The 15,554-nt window shown below is 43.2% G+C and overlaps 2 protein-coding genes and 1 pseudogene across 2 annotated transcripts; all 3 read right to left on the bottom strand.

Annotated features, from left to right (window-relative positions):
- Positions 1-278: 278 nt before the first annotated feature.
- LOC101785083 (diphosphomevalonate decarboxylase MVD2, peroxisomal) lies at positions 279-4,203 on the bottom strand. Its single transcript, XM_004963177.3, has 10 exons — positions 3,705-4,203; positions 3,150-3,348; positions 2,798-2,861; positions 2,577-2,640; positions 2,398-2,478; positions 2,133-2,219; positions 1,851-2,008; positions 1,721-1,769; positions 1,090-1,211; positions 279-991 (listed from the first exon to the last, which is right to left on the bottom strand). Exons 1-10 carry the CDS (start codon positions 3,927-3,929, stop codon positions 763-765), a joined length of 1,278 nt encoding a protein of 425 aa, XP_004963234.1. The 5' UTR covers positions 3,930-4,203; the 3' UTR covers positions 279-762.
- Positions 4,204-8,141: 3,938 nt separating this feature from the next.
- On the bottom strand, positions 8,142-9,660 carry LOC101753100 (annotated as a pseudogene).
- On the bottom strand, positions 9,587-15,152 carry LOC101784694. Its single transcript, XM_004963176.3, has 9 exons — positions 14,051-15,152; positions 12,936-13,065; positions 12,306-12,790; positions 12,144-12,224; positions 11,916-12,014; positions 11,397-11,510; positions 11,239-11,310; positions 10,637-10,708; positions 9,587-10,480 (listed from the first exon to the last, which is right to left on the bottom strand). The coding sequence occupies exons 1-9, from the start codon at positions 14,369-14,371 to the stop codon at positions 10,220-10,222; spliced, it is 1,635 nt and encodes a 544-aa protein (XP_004963233.1). The 5' UTR covers positions 14,372-15,152; the 3' UTR covers positions 9,587-10,219.
- Between the last annotated feature and the right edge of the window lie 402 nt (positions 15,153-15,554).

Here is a 15,554-nt window from a genome sequence, read left to right as displayed (position 1 = left end):
CTAATGCTCGTGTAGCATCAGCACGAGATTATCCGTATGTGTCGTTGACTTCCATGTATTTGTGTGAGCTTAGCATTTGGGAATTGAGCTCTACCTGTCTGATTAAAGAAAGGTGGTTGCTGTGATGAATTGCCAACATGATATCTGCCGTACGTCAGGCCAATTTGGAGTACAGTAGCCATGGCATGTGATACAGCCATGCAGGTTACATACGACTTTATTGCCAATCTCGCAAAAACTTTCGGCAACATACGAGCTGGCTGGGAGGAGAAAACAAGGAGACAGCTTATTCCACAATCTTTTATTGAAAACAGCTAGCCATTCATGCCCTTTATTTAGCATCAGCAACAAAACACCAGGCCCAAATGGATGGATGGATCATGGATGGGCAATTGCACAGGATGAAACCTACAGCCCTACAAGTTACAGCAAGATATGTTCTAGTTCCCAGCATGAAAACCAACCGGTACACAATCCCAATGTATCAAACCAAACTACTCCCTCCAATTCCAAATTATAAGCTATTCCAACTTTCTTGGAGTCAAAACATCTCAAGTTTGACCAAATTTATAGAATAAAGTACTAACATTCATGATACCAAATGAGTACCATTATTTTCTTCGTTAAATAAATTTTCATAGTACATCTATTCGGTGCCATAAACCTTTGTGATCCTCTCTATAATTTTGGTCAAATATAAAATAGTTTGACTCTCCAAAAAAGTTGGAATAACTTATAATTTGGAACGGAGTGAGTAGTAATCTAAAAGCACACCACTTTTGGGAGCCCCGTGACCGAATCGAGCAACGCTTGGCTTTCGTCAGCGACAACGTTTATGCCAACCCCAAGCCTGCTGCAGATGAAGTAGCTAACGTCGCCCTTGAATTTCTGGTCATGTATCTTCATCTCTGGAGGCGCCGGGAGAGCCTCAACATCTTCTAGGGAGTGCAATCCAGCATCGCTTAGAATTGATTTGTCGCCGACCAAATAGCTGCGAGATCATGTTGATCGGATCAGATAGATCCATAGACCTCTAAAGCAATACAGTCAGTGATATTGAGTGAATTTAATAGTGAATATCAGACAGACCTGCTCAAATCCTTGTCTTGTGGAGGGAAATAGTACAAGAGCTTCTGGAGGAGAAGTGCAGCGGTTTTACGGTTTCGCGCAATTAAAACAGCGTTAGGCCCAGCATCAAAGGTGTAGGCAACCTGCCATTAGAGAGGCTCATCATGATTAGAGGTGCCTACTGCACATTCATAAATGATCTCGCTATCACATCAACTGCACCAGCTCAGCAATGATAGCTTTGTAGTATGGATGAAATGCATATCAGACATCACAATGAGTCTATATAGCAATTGCTAGTGTCAAAAGGACAGCAATGTTGGAGGAGAGAAGGGTTAAAAACTGGAGAATAAGCTCATTTTGGCACTGCTTTTAGACACATGCTAAGTATTATCTTGAAGTTAAATTATTCAATCCAGTTATGCAAGTAAAAAGTGCTTTGGCCAGTGCAGTAAAAACTTCTCAAACTGATATATTCATGAAATTGCAACAGAACCTATTGGATGTGTTTTGTGCTATTGTAGCAATATTCACTAGGAATGGGATACAACAACAGAATTAACTGTATTCACTAGCAATATTCTAAGATAGAGTCCAGGATTTTTTTAAAGAAAAATTGCCAACAGACGTTCATCAAGAATAATAGAAATACCTGTGGGCAACCTTCCAAGTGGTTCCACTTTTCCACAAGACTAATTATCCTGCAATTAGTTGAGACCTAAATTAACTATGGTATTTCGGGAGCAACAGAATTCAAAAGCAATACATTGCTAAAAACATACCTGTGTGATGTATCATTCATATAAAAGATGGGAGGGCTCGTATCTAAACATACAGCATGAAACTGATTGCTATCTGCACAAGTTAACTTGGCAAACAATTCAAAATCGCGATTCTTGATAGCCTCTTCCATTTTCAACACCCGACTTGGCACTACAGTCTGAAACAAAATAACAACCAGCGCAATGCACAATAAGAACATGGGAAAATTATTTTTGAGAAATTTAAGCTCCAACAAGTAAACCTTTTAATCAAGTTCAAGTTCAGAATGAGAACATAATCACCTGGGCCCTGTACTGCAAGAGGGGACTTGTTTCAACACTATCCCGCATCCCACTGGTGCTACTTGTTTCCTTCTGCTTTGAACTGACCTGATTCACAGATGTGCGTCAACTATTTACGATATCAGGTAGAGCAAAATTAAGGGGAAATGTACAGGTAAGGAACATGAAAAGGAGTTACTATGCAATTCATAATTGCTATCACTGAAGCCACATGACAATGAGAAGAGTGTGTAGCAGGAGGTCATGTTGAATATAGATCACATACCACTGCAATAATAATTACAAGATCCTTCCAATGTGCTTCATCAGCAAGCTGCACCGCAATACTGTCACTTCCATCATCTTTCTGTGAGCATACAATAAGGCCTCGCTTAGACTTTCTGAACAGGAAAAGCATGCATTTAGCCTACGTTGTTTCTCTGTCATAGCCATAGTACTGCTCACTTTTCCCATACACCATTTCACAAATCCACCATAAATACTGCGGCATGCACTCCCAGATCCCTGCCTGCTTGAAGTTTGACAAATATAAGTTTAGGTTTACAAGACACATAATTTACTCGCATAATGATTGGCAAAATCCTTGCACTGTCTCAAGGGAAATGCGCATGAAAAGGACAGCACGAAAATGTTGGAAGTATTGTATAAATATAACATGCACAGACCTTGCTATTGAAGAAAGTTCTCCATAGTCTTCTTTCACATTCATTAGCTTTCCAAGAGTGAAAACTGCAGGTTCGATAATAAATTATTATGCTGTGATAAATGGTTAATGAAAGAAAGAACATGAAGAAATATTTATGAATGACTAAGAAACAGCAGTTAATTAAAAACATAATAATGGCATTAGTAAAATCACCATAAAGTTACTTCCAAAATATTACAAATCTACAGTTTTTACTAGTGTAAATGTGTAACTGTTAAAAACAATCATTCAGTGCACTAGATAATGAGAAGTGAACACCATTTTATTTTTTAGAACCTACAAGAACATCATGATGTCTGAAGAGACTGTACCGAGGCAAGCAAAGCCAGCAGCCGAAGAGGCCAAACCAGCAGCGGTGGGGAAGTTTTTGTACGAAGCTATGTGGACATGCAACTTCTCCCAATCCTCTTTCTTTATCTTGATCCCCTTCTTCTCATCCTCAAAATCACAAGCACGCTTCCTGATCTCTCTCAGGCAGCTCTGAAACCTTCCTCCTGACAACGAGATCTCCTGCTCAATTCAAACCAGAATCCTATGAAAACTATGCCATACAGAAGGATGATCAACTTTTCGATGATGTGTTTCATCAAGTCCTATACTACGTACTAGGATTCTATATATGCCAGTTAGCCAATGTCCAAAGTAGCAATCCTGCAACTACTGATAATAGACATACAGAAACCAAAAAGGCTGGGCATTTTTTATTTAACAAACGACAAAATTTTGGAGCTCTGGAAGCTACTTCGATCCAGATCCAGATCGAGGCAACAACGGCCACTTCGATGAACTGAACACAGGCATCAAAGGCCTGCACTAGCACACTTGAAGTGAGTCTGTGAGTGAGCAGGCGAATCCCGGTGACGCACCTTGCCGTTGAGCCACATGCGGTCGGAGGAGAAGGACGGGCTGACGGCGACAGTGGTGGTGGCGGAGAGGTGGTCGGGGTCGAGTGTGACGCTGACGCTGTCGTTGACGGGGAGGATGAGCGCCTCGTCGCGCTTCCCCCAGTACTTGATCACCGCGATGTTGGTCGGCGACCGCCCCGTCGCCATCAGCACCCATTGCCCATCCTCCGCCGCCGCCGCCGCCATCGGAACCTCCTTTCCTAGGTATCCTAATTCCTAGCGTATCGCCGAAGATCGCCGCGAGCGTGTCCGCATGCGGCGGGCAGCGGAGACTACTAGCCGATGGAATGCGGCGAGTGCGAGAGCTCGAGCGGCGCGGCGAGAGAGCCCACAAGGAAGCCTGCGGGGAGCGCGGGAGGCGGGAGCGGCGGCGGAGGATGCCGTGGATGGCGAGCACGGGCGGCAAGGAGGAGCCCGGACTGGAGCTTTGCCGGCGGAAAACGGCGGCGCCGCTGCTTGCCTGGATGCAGCGGCTTAAGTGATACAATGGGCCGGCTTGGTGGGCTGGGTAGGCTTGACAGCCCACTTGTGGCTTTTCCTCTCTCTTTTTAGCAGCCCTTTGCTTTCTTTCTTCTTCTTTTTTTTTTGCGAATAGCCCTTTTCTTTCCTTTTCTTTTACTATTTGACATGTACGTGTGCTTCTTCCTTGAATATATCTAAACACAATTTCAAACAGAATAAAGAAGAAGATCAAAAAGTCTAATTTTGCCTTCCAAATAATTGTGTGCATGCTCACGGATGGTAATCTATGCCGCGTACCAAATGGTTCGAAGGCTCACAGTTACACGAGGGCCTTCTGGTGGTAGGGAAAAAAGACACGAGAAGTATATTTGTCCGTACGTTGTTTCAATCACTACAAGGAACTCAATTGTACGTGAAAAATTTAAAAAGCTAAACATAGCTATATTTTAAAACTGAGGTATTTTTTTAATATATACCGTGTTTAATAACGCTCACACTATCGTTTCTAAAAATACTTGTCTCAAATTTTTCTACCCACTTCATACTTGTATGGGAATGCCTTACATAGATTGTGTATATTTCAGATTTCTCAAAAAGTTTCATAGATGGTCTCGTTGCTTCTCTGGGGAAAAAAAGGTCTTTGTGCCTCTTGCTGCATTTAGCTTATGTGTGAGTCCTTCTGTTTTCTCTATTTTCATATTGTCTTGTAGATCTTAAATGGACTAGTTTTTTCTTCATCTTCTCTAGTGAAATGGCATGTAACCATGTTTGAGAAAAATCGATGTATATATAAATATTTATCTTTTGAGATCTTGTCATGATTAGCTTGAGATTGCACAATTAGGTACAGAGGAGTGGCGTGTTTATATATTTATTTAGTAGCGTTGGTCATTTTTCTATTAGTCTTAGCTAGTATTGATTATATACAGGTAAAGAGAAAGTATGATGTACTCTATAAAAAAAGTTTGAATGCACGGGGAGAGGGGGCATATGCCCTGGCGTTTAAACGAGGCTATCATACACAATGTTGCTGGTCAATGATCATTGCTATAGCTACTATACACAATACTATAAAGACACCCTCGCAATCCATTAACAACATTCAGTAACAATATCGAGGACATCTTTTGATCATCCTAATTATAGAGGCAACACCATTTTGAAAAAAATATACCTAGAAAATGAATATTCCTCAAGGTGAATAAGAAATTGGTAACTCTGGTTGTGCCTCTATTAAAAAAAATTTGAATGCAAGTACAGAAGGGGGGCATAAGGGGGCATATGTCCCCGGCATCTATAGGATGCTTAAATTAATCTCATCACTTATCTTAACTTGGTGACGTGTCACGGCATAGTGAAAAATATGTACAGTGTTTGTTTCATCTTTCTTTCATGGTCAATAGTGCATACCTTTTGAAACTCTTAGGTATAGTGACAAGCTTTCTTGATCATTTTGATGCATTTAAGCTTAAATTATTCTTAAGCATGCGTTTACACTAATAACACCCTATAGTTTTTGTGATTCTCTCTTGGTCCTCAACATATACAACCACACTTCCTCTTGGAAGAAAATATTTTTCAAGCATTTGGTTTCTAACCATTTTCTGCCGCTAGACATAATCCTTTCTCTCATTGGTGAGTGGTCACTGGGGAGCTCTCATCTTCTGCAACACCATAGTCTACCGATGTTATGAACCTTCTCTTTCTGTATGCCATTGCCATCACATCCTTCAGTTTCCCATTAATTGCTCATGTAATGGCAGTGTTCGCTAAATAGCGTCTAAACAGTGAGGTCAACTATTTTGTGAACAGTGAGGTCAACTATTTTGTTTAGGCTGTAAACGGTCCATTAAACGGAAATGGGTTTAAACGGTCAAAAAAAAGGGATTAAATGGGCTAAATAGCCTCAACAGAATGGAATTAAATGCCATTATACATACTAAACAGTCGTTTAACACAGTATTTAGGTGAACACTGTCAATTCCACTTGAATTCTTACATCCACAAATATATATACTTCAGTTTTTCCATTGATAAATATTTATATATAATTTGTTGCATGCATGAATATATATATATATACTTGGTATTTTATATGCATAAATATATATACTTTCTAAAATACTTGATCTTTTATGATGATTATATATAATTTAATGATAAAGTGCAAAATTCTTTAGACTGTTCAATTCCATCTAAACATCATTTAAACTGTTTAAATACTGGATAGAGAGTGACCGACTGTTTACCATTTAGAATTTAGAATAACATTGTGTAATGCCATGATTGTACACTAAATAATTAGTAATAATTCTGACCGGTAGTCTCTTTCTTCGAAACCTGAGCCAAGCTCAGGCAATACATTGGCCACGTCATATGTATATTGCTACCCGTGGGATCCCGTTTAAGTGGCTCAGATTTCTCTAGCGTTGCATGGCCCGTTAAGCGCCTGCAGTGAATATCAACATTTTACCGTAGCATCTTCGAGACCCTTCTCTCCTCGATCCATGCGGCGGCGCGGCCCGTCCCTTCCGCCGCCCGAGCAGTTGCGCCCGCTGGGGAGATGAACCTGGAGGCTTGCGGGCCTTGCCTCGAACGCGGGGTGAAGCAAGACCGGTGAAGCATGAGCGCGTGCACGTAGGGAGCCCACCCCCGGCGGTGTTGGCTACCTCGCCGTCGCGCGCAGCGGCGAAGCAGCCACGCTTGGCAGGGGACTGCTCGGGGCAGCCGCAGTAGTTCCCGTCGTGCGTGAGGGGAACGACGGCAACTGACCGACGACGCGTAGAAGCGTGGCGTGAGGCCAGAGGGCGGGATGTTCACCGGTCACCGCGTTTGTGACCTTGGTCCCTGGGATAGCATTAGCAGTCAGCAAGCTTGCTATCAGTTGCGACTGCTCCTTCAGGGTCTACCGTCCATCAAGTACTACCAAGCTGTAGATTCGTAGAACTCTGTTGCTATGCTCAAATAGCTGCCGTTCACCATATGCTCGATGAAATCTCCGAGTGGGAATTGCATTGTGGTTGCTGTTTCATTCAAAGATTAATACTGTTGGTTTGGTTCCTGGTCAATTAAGCATGCGCTATTTCTTCCTTAACAGTGAGAAATATGGACTTTGCTTTTCATCTGCAGTGAGAATTGGCTGGTCATCAGCATTGCTAACAAACTATGATCACCATATACTTTTTTTTTTCAATTTTGATATACCATTTTCGGTAGGAATGTGCATATAATTTAGTAACAATGTAAAAATATCCTAATTTGTGGATTTAGCTATGGTTTTTATTTACAACTATTTATTTCAGGTTCACGACAATTTGATTTTATGATGGATCTAAGCATGTATTTATATATGGTGTCATGTATAAAAGTATCCTAATGTGCATGTATTTATTTAGATATGGCTTGAGTTGGCCAGTGTCCTTAGTCTTCGATGTAGTTGGGTTCAAGATTAACAGGAGATACACACTGGCCCAACTCATGTCAGGCACACTGGCCCAACTCAAGCCAAGTGCGGCAACAGCCGCGTCATGAGCCTGTTCGGCTGGACTTAAAAGCCAGCTGAAAAGCTGAAACGGTTGATTTATTGTGAGAGAAAAATACTGCTCGGTAGCTGATAAGCCGGCTGAATAAGATGAAGTGAACAGACCTGCCCTTTTTAGCACACCACGCACCCGAGGCATTCTTTGACTTCTATGCATTACCATACCATCAGCCAACGCTTCAACAGTTGTATAACCCTTGCTTGTCCATTTTTTCTCATGTTTCTTCGCGTACAGAAACCACAATTAAAGGTAGTATATTACTATTATATACACACATTGTATAGAAATTAAAACATACACTCAGTACGTACGTATATACACATATCCTCATGGAATTATAGTATTATACATATACATCGTAAAATACGAACATGCTACGTATAGTATACTCAACCAATTACCCGGCCGGGTCTCTCTCGCTCATTTGCAATTTAATTTATTTATAGTATAGTACAAGCAAAGGCAAGCAAGCATGCTAACTAATACTGCAAGGAGGTGGATCCAGCGATTCCAGCATCATCCAGGTAATGGAACAGTAGTAATGGAACGCCGGCGGCCACGTGCAGTGAAGAAGAACAAGGGTCGCTGGACGGTGACCTTTCCGACCATGCCGGCGCCCTGGTGCGGCGAGCAGTAGAAGCCGTAGGTGCCCGGCACGGTGAGGGTGACGGAGTAGGTCTGCCCGGGCGCGTTGAGGAGCTCCTCGTCGCCCTGCGAGATCGCGGCGGCGTCGACGCCGCCGGGCACCTCGTCGTCGTCGAACACCACGTTGTGCGGGCCGGAACGTGATGGTCTCGCCGGACGTCACGGTGAACTCGCTGGGCACGAAGGCGAGCCCGCCGTCGTCCGTGCCCAGCATGCAGCACCTCCTGCGCCATGGCGGCGCCGGCGCCGCAGACGGGGAGGGACAGCAGCGCGCCGAGCGAGGCGCGCGCGCGCGCACTGTGGTGGCGGGCCTCCTGGTAGTCACGGTGGCGCGGGCTGGCGCGGCCGCGAAAGCATGGGCGGTCACGGCGGCGGAGCAGGAGAGGGAGGCCACATGGCGTGGCGAGCTCTTGTGTCTAGCTAGGGTGGTGCTGGCTGGGAGTCGAGAGCAGGGAGCAGCAAGCTCTACTAGTAGTAGTACTAGGTAGAGGGTGAGGCCACCTGGTCAGGGCAGCAGCGGCGAACACGAGAGGATCAGGCATCAGGCAACGGACAACTGGTGTAGTGTTGTGTCGTGGTTTGTTTGGTGTGTGTGTGTGGTGGCTTCGGCTGCCTACGCTTCCAGACCCTCGTCGTAGCTGCATTGTTGTATTCTGTTTCCTTTTACTAATGAAAAAATGCATGGTCAGACACTTTCCTGAAAAAAGTCCAACGGGTGGCTAGCGATTTTTTTTAAAAAAATAATGCTAATTAACTCGTTATTTACATAAACAAATCACGAATATACAAAATTGGCATGTGTCAATGTATGTGGCTCCAGTTTTCTTCTTTCTTTCTTTCTTTCTTTCTTTCTTTTCTGCAAGTTATTGTCAGGATGTTAGGATGGAGTGCACAGGTCAGGTTTTATCTAAAGAGCAAGGCATGGCAAATTTGACAGCAAAACAAGTGAAGTAATCCATAGCAAAGATACCCATTCATCACGCCGAGCACAGACGTGGCAACACAAGTGTGCTTTAGTGAACGAGCAGTAAAAAAAAAACAAGAGAGAGAAGCCAAATAAAATGGTGAGCGAGAACTGAACCACTATTACCACCAGACCAGAACGGGAGAACGCATCCACAGCAGTACCTAGAAACAGGCAAAAATAACAGCACTGGGAACAAGACTTCTTTTACCACCAGAGCAGATTATCAGTAGGAATAAGAAATGGGCAATGGTTATAGTCCAGAATTAGACCTATATTATCACCTTAGAACGATACAGAGCATGCCGTCAGAGTGTTACAGCAGAGACCTTGATTGTGCAAGTCTTTCAGAGGATTAGGTTTAATCAGTATACAATGTTACAAGCAGTAAATTCCAGGTGGGAGCTTTTAGTGTATTTACAGCCAGTCACTACTATCATCTCCTTCGCTTCTCCAGAAGATAATACCAGAAATTACTACTTTGACTAACATGAACATCCCTTCATATCTCAACCTTCTTCCAGTCCAGGCATGATGTTTCGGCGGTCTTCCAAATGTCGATCCCTAAACTACTGAAGTTAATACATCACAGAGCCACCAGTGTTTGATCATAGGATGAATAGCATACTGTTTTGCAGCTAAACTCGTGGGATGTTAGCAGAGGGAACCAAGTTCAACAGTGAGACTTGTTACACCTATTCGTTCGAGTGTTCCTTTTACGTCCTGTTTCTCCTTTCGAACAAAAATTAGTTGCCCGCCCAGGCAAATTGTTGGTCAGTCTATTTACATTCACGAGGCCTTGCGTTATCGCCTTCTTTCCAAAGCGTGGTCACCCGAGACCCCTGCTGCATACTGTCATACCCTCATGATGATCTCCGCCAACTTTTAATCCCCTTTTGGGGCAGTTTGAATGGGCTCCAGCTTTTCCTGCGCTTTGGGCTGTCAGCAAAGACGCCTGATGCCAATGCCTGCTGAAGCCAGAGCTCAAATTCATCCTCAGGGATCATCTCCGCATCCAAGCTGAAGGGATACCGGGAACTGTAGGATCTCTGAGGCATCCTATCTGCTCCAACCATGTTCACCATAAAAGTTGGACCATGAGTGTTAGGCTTACACTCCATTCCCTGGTAATCAGCAACAGAAAAATGAATGAGAGAAGTAAATTTGCCTCTGCCTGAAGTAAATTGTGTTTTCCTTAATGGAGCAATGAAGCATTTCATGAAAATAAAACCCACATCTGTAAGCAATACATCAAAACATAGATCAAGCTAGAGACTCACCTGGCAGGTAGCCCACTCAGACACATCAAATATTTTGCTCTCAGCACAAACAAAAGCTCGGGGTATTTCCATCTGAAGTGAAAAAATGCACATTGCTCAAATACAAAGAACTAAAAAACTATCTGGGGACATTTCATTAGGAAAATAGGCATGCTAAAACTGAATAGCTTCCAAAAGTGCTTTGTATTCAGAATTAGAATGATTTTAACTCGTGTGAAGAAGAAATTTAATAGAGATTGAAGCTGAATGACCAAGACCAATGTACTTCAGGAATCCACCTATAAGGCTATAACAGCCTATAATATTCTCCTTCAGTAGCATAGTCAGATGCCTTACATACTTGGCCTATTACACCTAAAATGAATAAACCTCAAACAAAAATTGGCCTCAGAAAGTATAAGACTAGCTTACTTCATTTGTCCATCACACTGGCAGAATCATAGAATTCACATAATTGTTAATTGTGCTTTCATTTACTTCATTTTCCATTTGTTTGAAACCACTCCATACAAATTTTTCAGCAGTTTAATTACCAAAACCAACACTGTTCCTAAGTTCCTCCATTTAAAATTTAAATTTATAAAAGCAAGACATCAAAGTACCTTGTAGGAGGTTGAAAATCTGGTTTCAACCCATCCATCTCCATCCTTGGCTTGATGATACTGATCACAACCCTACAGCGACATGATTTCAAATAATTAGCTGCAGTGATACCCAATCAATCAAAAAGTACCTGAAAAGTCCATGCAGGGTGCCAAACCTGACAGAATCTTGCTTTTGTTTTGCTTCTCTTGGTGCATATCCATATATGGAAATTACCACACTTAGTGCATTGTATACGCCTGGACTCTTCGGAAAGAAACTCTACCCCACCCTACAAAAAGTTGTCTATCAGGTAAGTTTATTTATTACTATCCATTGGATCACCCAAGTTGAAAACACCATGTTGTGTCTCTGACATGTGGACCCAGGGCCTACATGTCAGCCTCACGAGTAGCAGCATTTTCCCAGTTTGTGCATCTATGCAATGGCACCTAGCTGGTTTTCTCAATAAGTTACAATGTACTCCCACTGTTCCAAATTGCAGGTCGTTTTGGCTTTTCTAGATACATAGCAAAATCTATGTGCCTAGACATAATGTATATCTAGATGGATAGCAAAAATCATGTATCTAGAAAAGCCAAAACGACCTACAATTTTAAACAGAGGGAGTATGGGATACTTGATTGGATATATAGAAAGAGTAATATAAATTGCATAGTAACAGAAACAAGATCACCTGTTGAGAGACAACACGTGATCTTGGGGTCATTTTCTGTGATTCTTCTTTCCTCAGCTGTTCATCGTAGCTGTTTCTCTTTGTGAAATCAGAGAGGACCTGCATGGAGGTGTGAACACACAAGTTACCTTCATTGATATTAGAATAGTGATAAATAAAGGATACACTATGGGACTGAACAATAATCTAGACAAATAAAAGCCAAAGTATAAACATAAGAACACTTGCCTCGTAAGCTGATTGAAGCTTTTTGAATGATTCACAAGCCAATGGATTCCCCATATTTTTATCAGGATGTACAAGCAGGACCTAGACAAACAAAACACAAGACCATAAAATTAGAGAACAACGACACGAATTTCTCTTTTATAGGGGGTTGTGACGTATTACCATTCTGTGGTATTCTTTTTTCAGGGACTTTTGATCAATGCTTCTATTCCGAGGTATGCCCAGAACTTCATAGTGGTTTGAACCATCCATTATCCTCTTAATCTCATCCAATGAACTAGAATCAGATTTAACTACTTTACTAGGAGGTTCCTCTTTTTGTACATGTAAGACATCTTGGGTGGGTGATGAGCAATAAGGCTTTGCAGAAGACACGGTCTCAGGTTCACTGTCAGGAGCAGGAGGGAATTCACAGCTACGATAGAACTCATCCATAACTGGATCAGAATCCTTCATATCTTCAAATTTTTCTTCAGTGCTTTCCTCGTATCCTTGCAGTAACTTATTAAGAAGATCATTTGCCAAGAACGAAAGGTTGAGTGTCAAGAAGACTCCAAGCCACCCAACACGAATAGCCACACAATAAATAGCATATGTGGTCAAAATTGGTATCACATATCGAGCATGTTTCAGAGAGCACATACAACCTGCATTACCACATAGAAGCCTATTATCAGGTGAAAGAGTCAGATAATATGACTAATTGGGGAAAAGGAAACAGGTTATGGAGTTGTGGGAAATAAGCATTCTCAGGAGCAGATATATATATATATATAAGTTCAAAAAACAAACCTCCAGCAACTAGAAGCATTCCTGTAATCCAAAAGTAGCCATACATCCACATAATCAATATCCCAAACAGCCCAACAATGAAAAGGCCAGGTGTATAGCCCATATAGTGAACAACTGCACCAGCAGCCCCCTGAAATATTGAGCTATTAAGAAATTAACAAGCAACATATCTTCTGAGATCTTTCTAAATATGAAATCGTGTACCCTTACTTGCAAGTTAAAGCTACAAAGCATACAAGTACATTTTGATGACAATGAAAAATGCAGTCAGCATCAAAATGTCAAAACCTAACAGTGAGAAAATATCTGGGGACCTAGCACTAGGATTCTTCCCTTTATTTTATTCCATTTATACAGTTTGAATTTATGCTATTAATCATAAATATTAACCTATTAATGAATCAAACAAACTGTAGTTAATTCAGCATGATGCATGAAACAACTGAACATCAACTTTGTAAGTCTCTTGCTGAATGGGGTTATACGTTACTCCCCACAGGGTACATATTTACAGATATGGTGCATTATCATAAATAGCAAGCCAATTTACGAAAAATAGGGTAGCATCATGCCACAGTACCAAATTGAATAATTGATCAATCATATATTCTGAAACTGATTTCATTATCATAGATTGCACTAGTATTGCGCGATGTATTCACATAACAGGATTAGGTCACGTCATGCTCATCCAAAAGTTGTGCTTCATCACCATCCTACCTTTGGCAGCAAAACAAACTAGATAGAACTAAGTAGTGGGTGCAAAAGAAGCTTAAAAACGCAACGAGCAGTTCATGCTTCATACAGATGTTACTTTGAGATAGCATAGAAGAAGAGTACTACTAAAAGCTTCACACAAACATTTCGCAGCAGCAACATGAAGCCAACCAATGCTGCCACAGTTTAGGCCATCCTATCCTACTTTTTTCACCATCCATCAGGTAACACTTTAACTACACTTTTGTAAAGAAATGTAAACTCACATGCACCCCAAAGTTGGATAGCAAAAGCAGCACATGGCAAGATTTAGAATCTGTCACACATAAATCCTTATCCGGTAAATCTGAGCTAAAGTGAAGTAGCAACAAGACAAGCTGCATTTGCAGAGCACGAACCAGGAGAAGAAGCGCGAAGAGAGCCCACGCCGGCGAGGTCATGCACACGAAGAAGCTCCAGAGGATCACGAACACGGCGGCAGGGCCGAGGCTCGCCACCGCCAGCACCCCGCGCGCCATACACCCGCGCCATTGCAGCAGCGCGGCGAGCGCGAGGCGCGAGGAGGTGGCGCAGGCCCGGGACACGGCCGGCCAGTGCCGATCGACCAGGAAGGCGAGGCGCTCCCGGCTGCCGCACGCCGCCGTGTGGGCCCACGCCAGGATGTGCTTCTGGGACAGCACCCACCTCCACGCCTGCTTCCACAGCCCCAAATCCGCCATGGAAGCCCGCAAGAATCCGGCCGGAATGCTCAATCCAGAGAGCGCAAGAACCCCATCTCCCCCCCCAATCGAATTCAAAAAATCGACCACAAGAGCCGCAGCAACAGCCCGCTGGACTCCCGGTAGCAAGAATCACCTCCCCCCAAACCAATCGAATAGCTCCAAGAAGAGGAATAACCGCCGCAACTAGCTCAAGAACTCGCCAAGAACCACCGCACCCTACGGGGCCGGGCCAGATGATACCCGCGCACACCGGATCGAGCCCTAAAACCACTTGCCACCACCTCAGCAGAATTGGCCGGAGCCACTGGAAACCGCCGCTTTGGGGCCAAGAAACGACGAGAAATCCCCGGAGGCGGCTCAGAAAGGCGCCATCTTTCGCGGGGATTGCGAACCGCCGACACCTGCGGGTGGATCTCGCGCCGGTGAATCGGCGGGGAGATGGGGTAAAATAGAGGGGAATCCGAGCTTTGGCACAAGCGGCGCCCTCCCTTTTGGTGGTGCTGTGCTTGCTTTTGCGGCTCTCGGCTTGGCTCGTGACAAAAGAGGGATTGCGGTGGAGTTAAAAGGGAAAAGAGAAGACGAAGAAGAGATCTTGCAAAAGAGGGGAGAGAGAGAAATAGGGAGAGGGGATTAGGGCTGTAAGAAGCTTGGGAGGAGTGAGAGAGAGAGAGAGTGAGGGAGAAGAGTTAACTGTTGCTACTGTCTATGCAATGGGGGAGGTATGGGCAGTGCAGCCTGCAGAGGTGCTGATGGATATGGGGTGGGTGGGTGGTTTGAGAGAGATTAGAGAGGGAAAGAGTGTTTTGTTCTTCAGAGGAGAGAGGGAGAGGTTAGAGAAGCTGCCAATTGAATGAGCAACAGTGACAGCAGGAGGATGAGTGGTGATAGTGACTTAAATGTTGACAATTTTATGAGTTGGGAGTTTAATCTCTTTTTGGTTAATGATGAGAACGGAAATTAATACTGGTTCAAAAATTGGTAGATAGTGAGAAAATTTGGTCGTGGTAACAGAGTTCATTTATGTTGTGCTTAGCCTTAAATTTGAGTTATTAATCACGGAAGATTGGAGTGGTTAGCTGCTTCAGAATTACTCATCCAGAATGGTGGCAATGAACGGAAATCGGTAAGGTTGGCAGGGTTAACTTGGGTATTGTGAGGTGTCAGCTACTACTAGTAAAAA

This window comes from Setaria italica, chromosome III (assembly GCF_000263155.2).
Source record: "Setaria italica strain Yugu1 chromosome III, Setaria_italica_v2.0, whole genome shotgun sequence".
In the NCBI taxonomy this organism is placed as follows: Eukaryota; Viridiplantae; Streptophyta; class Magnoliopsida; order Poales; family Poaceae; genus Setaria; species Setaria italica.
The sequence above is the reverse complement of the archived record's forward strand: the minus strand, read 5'-3'. Positions and strand labels throughout refer to the sequence as shown.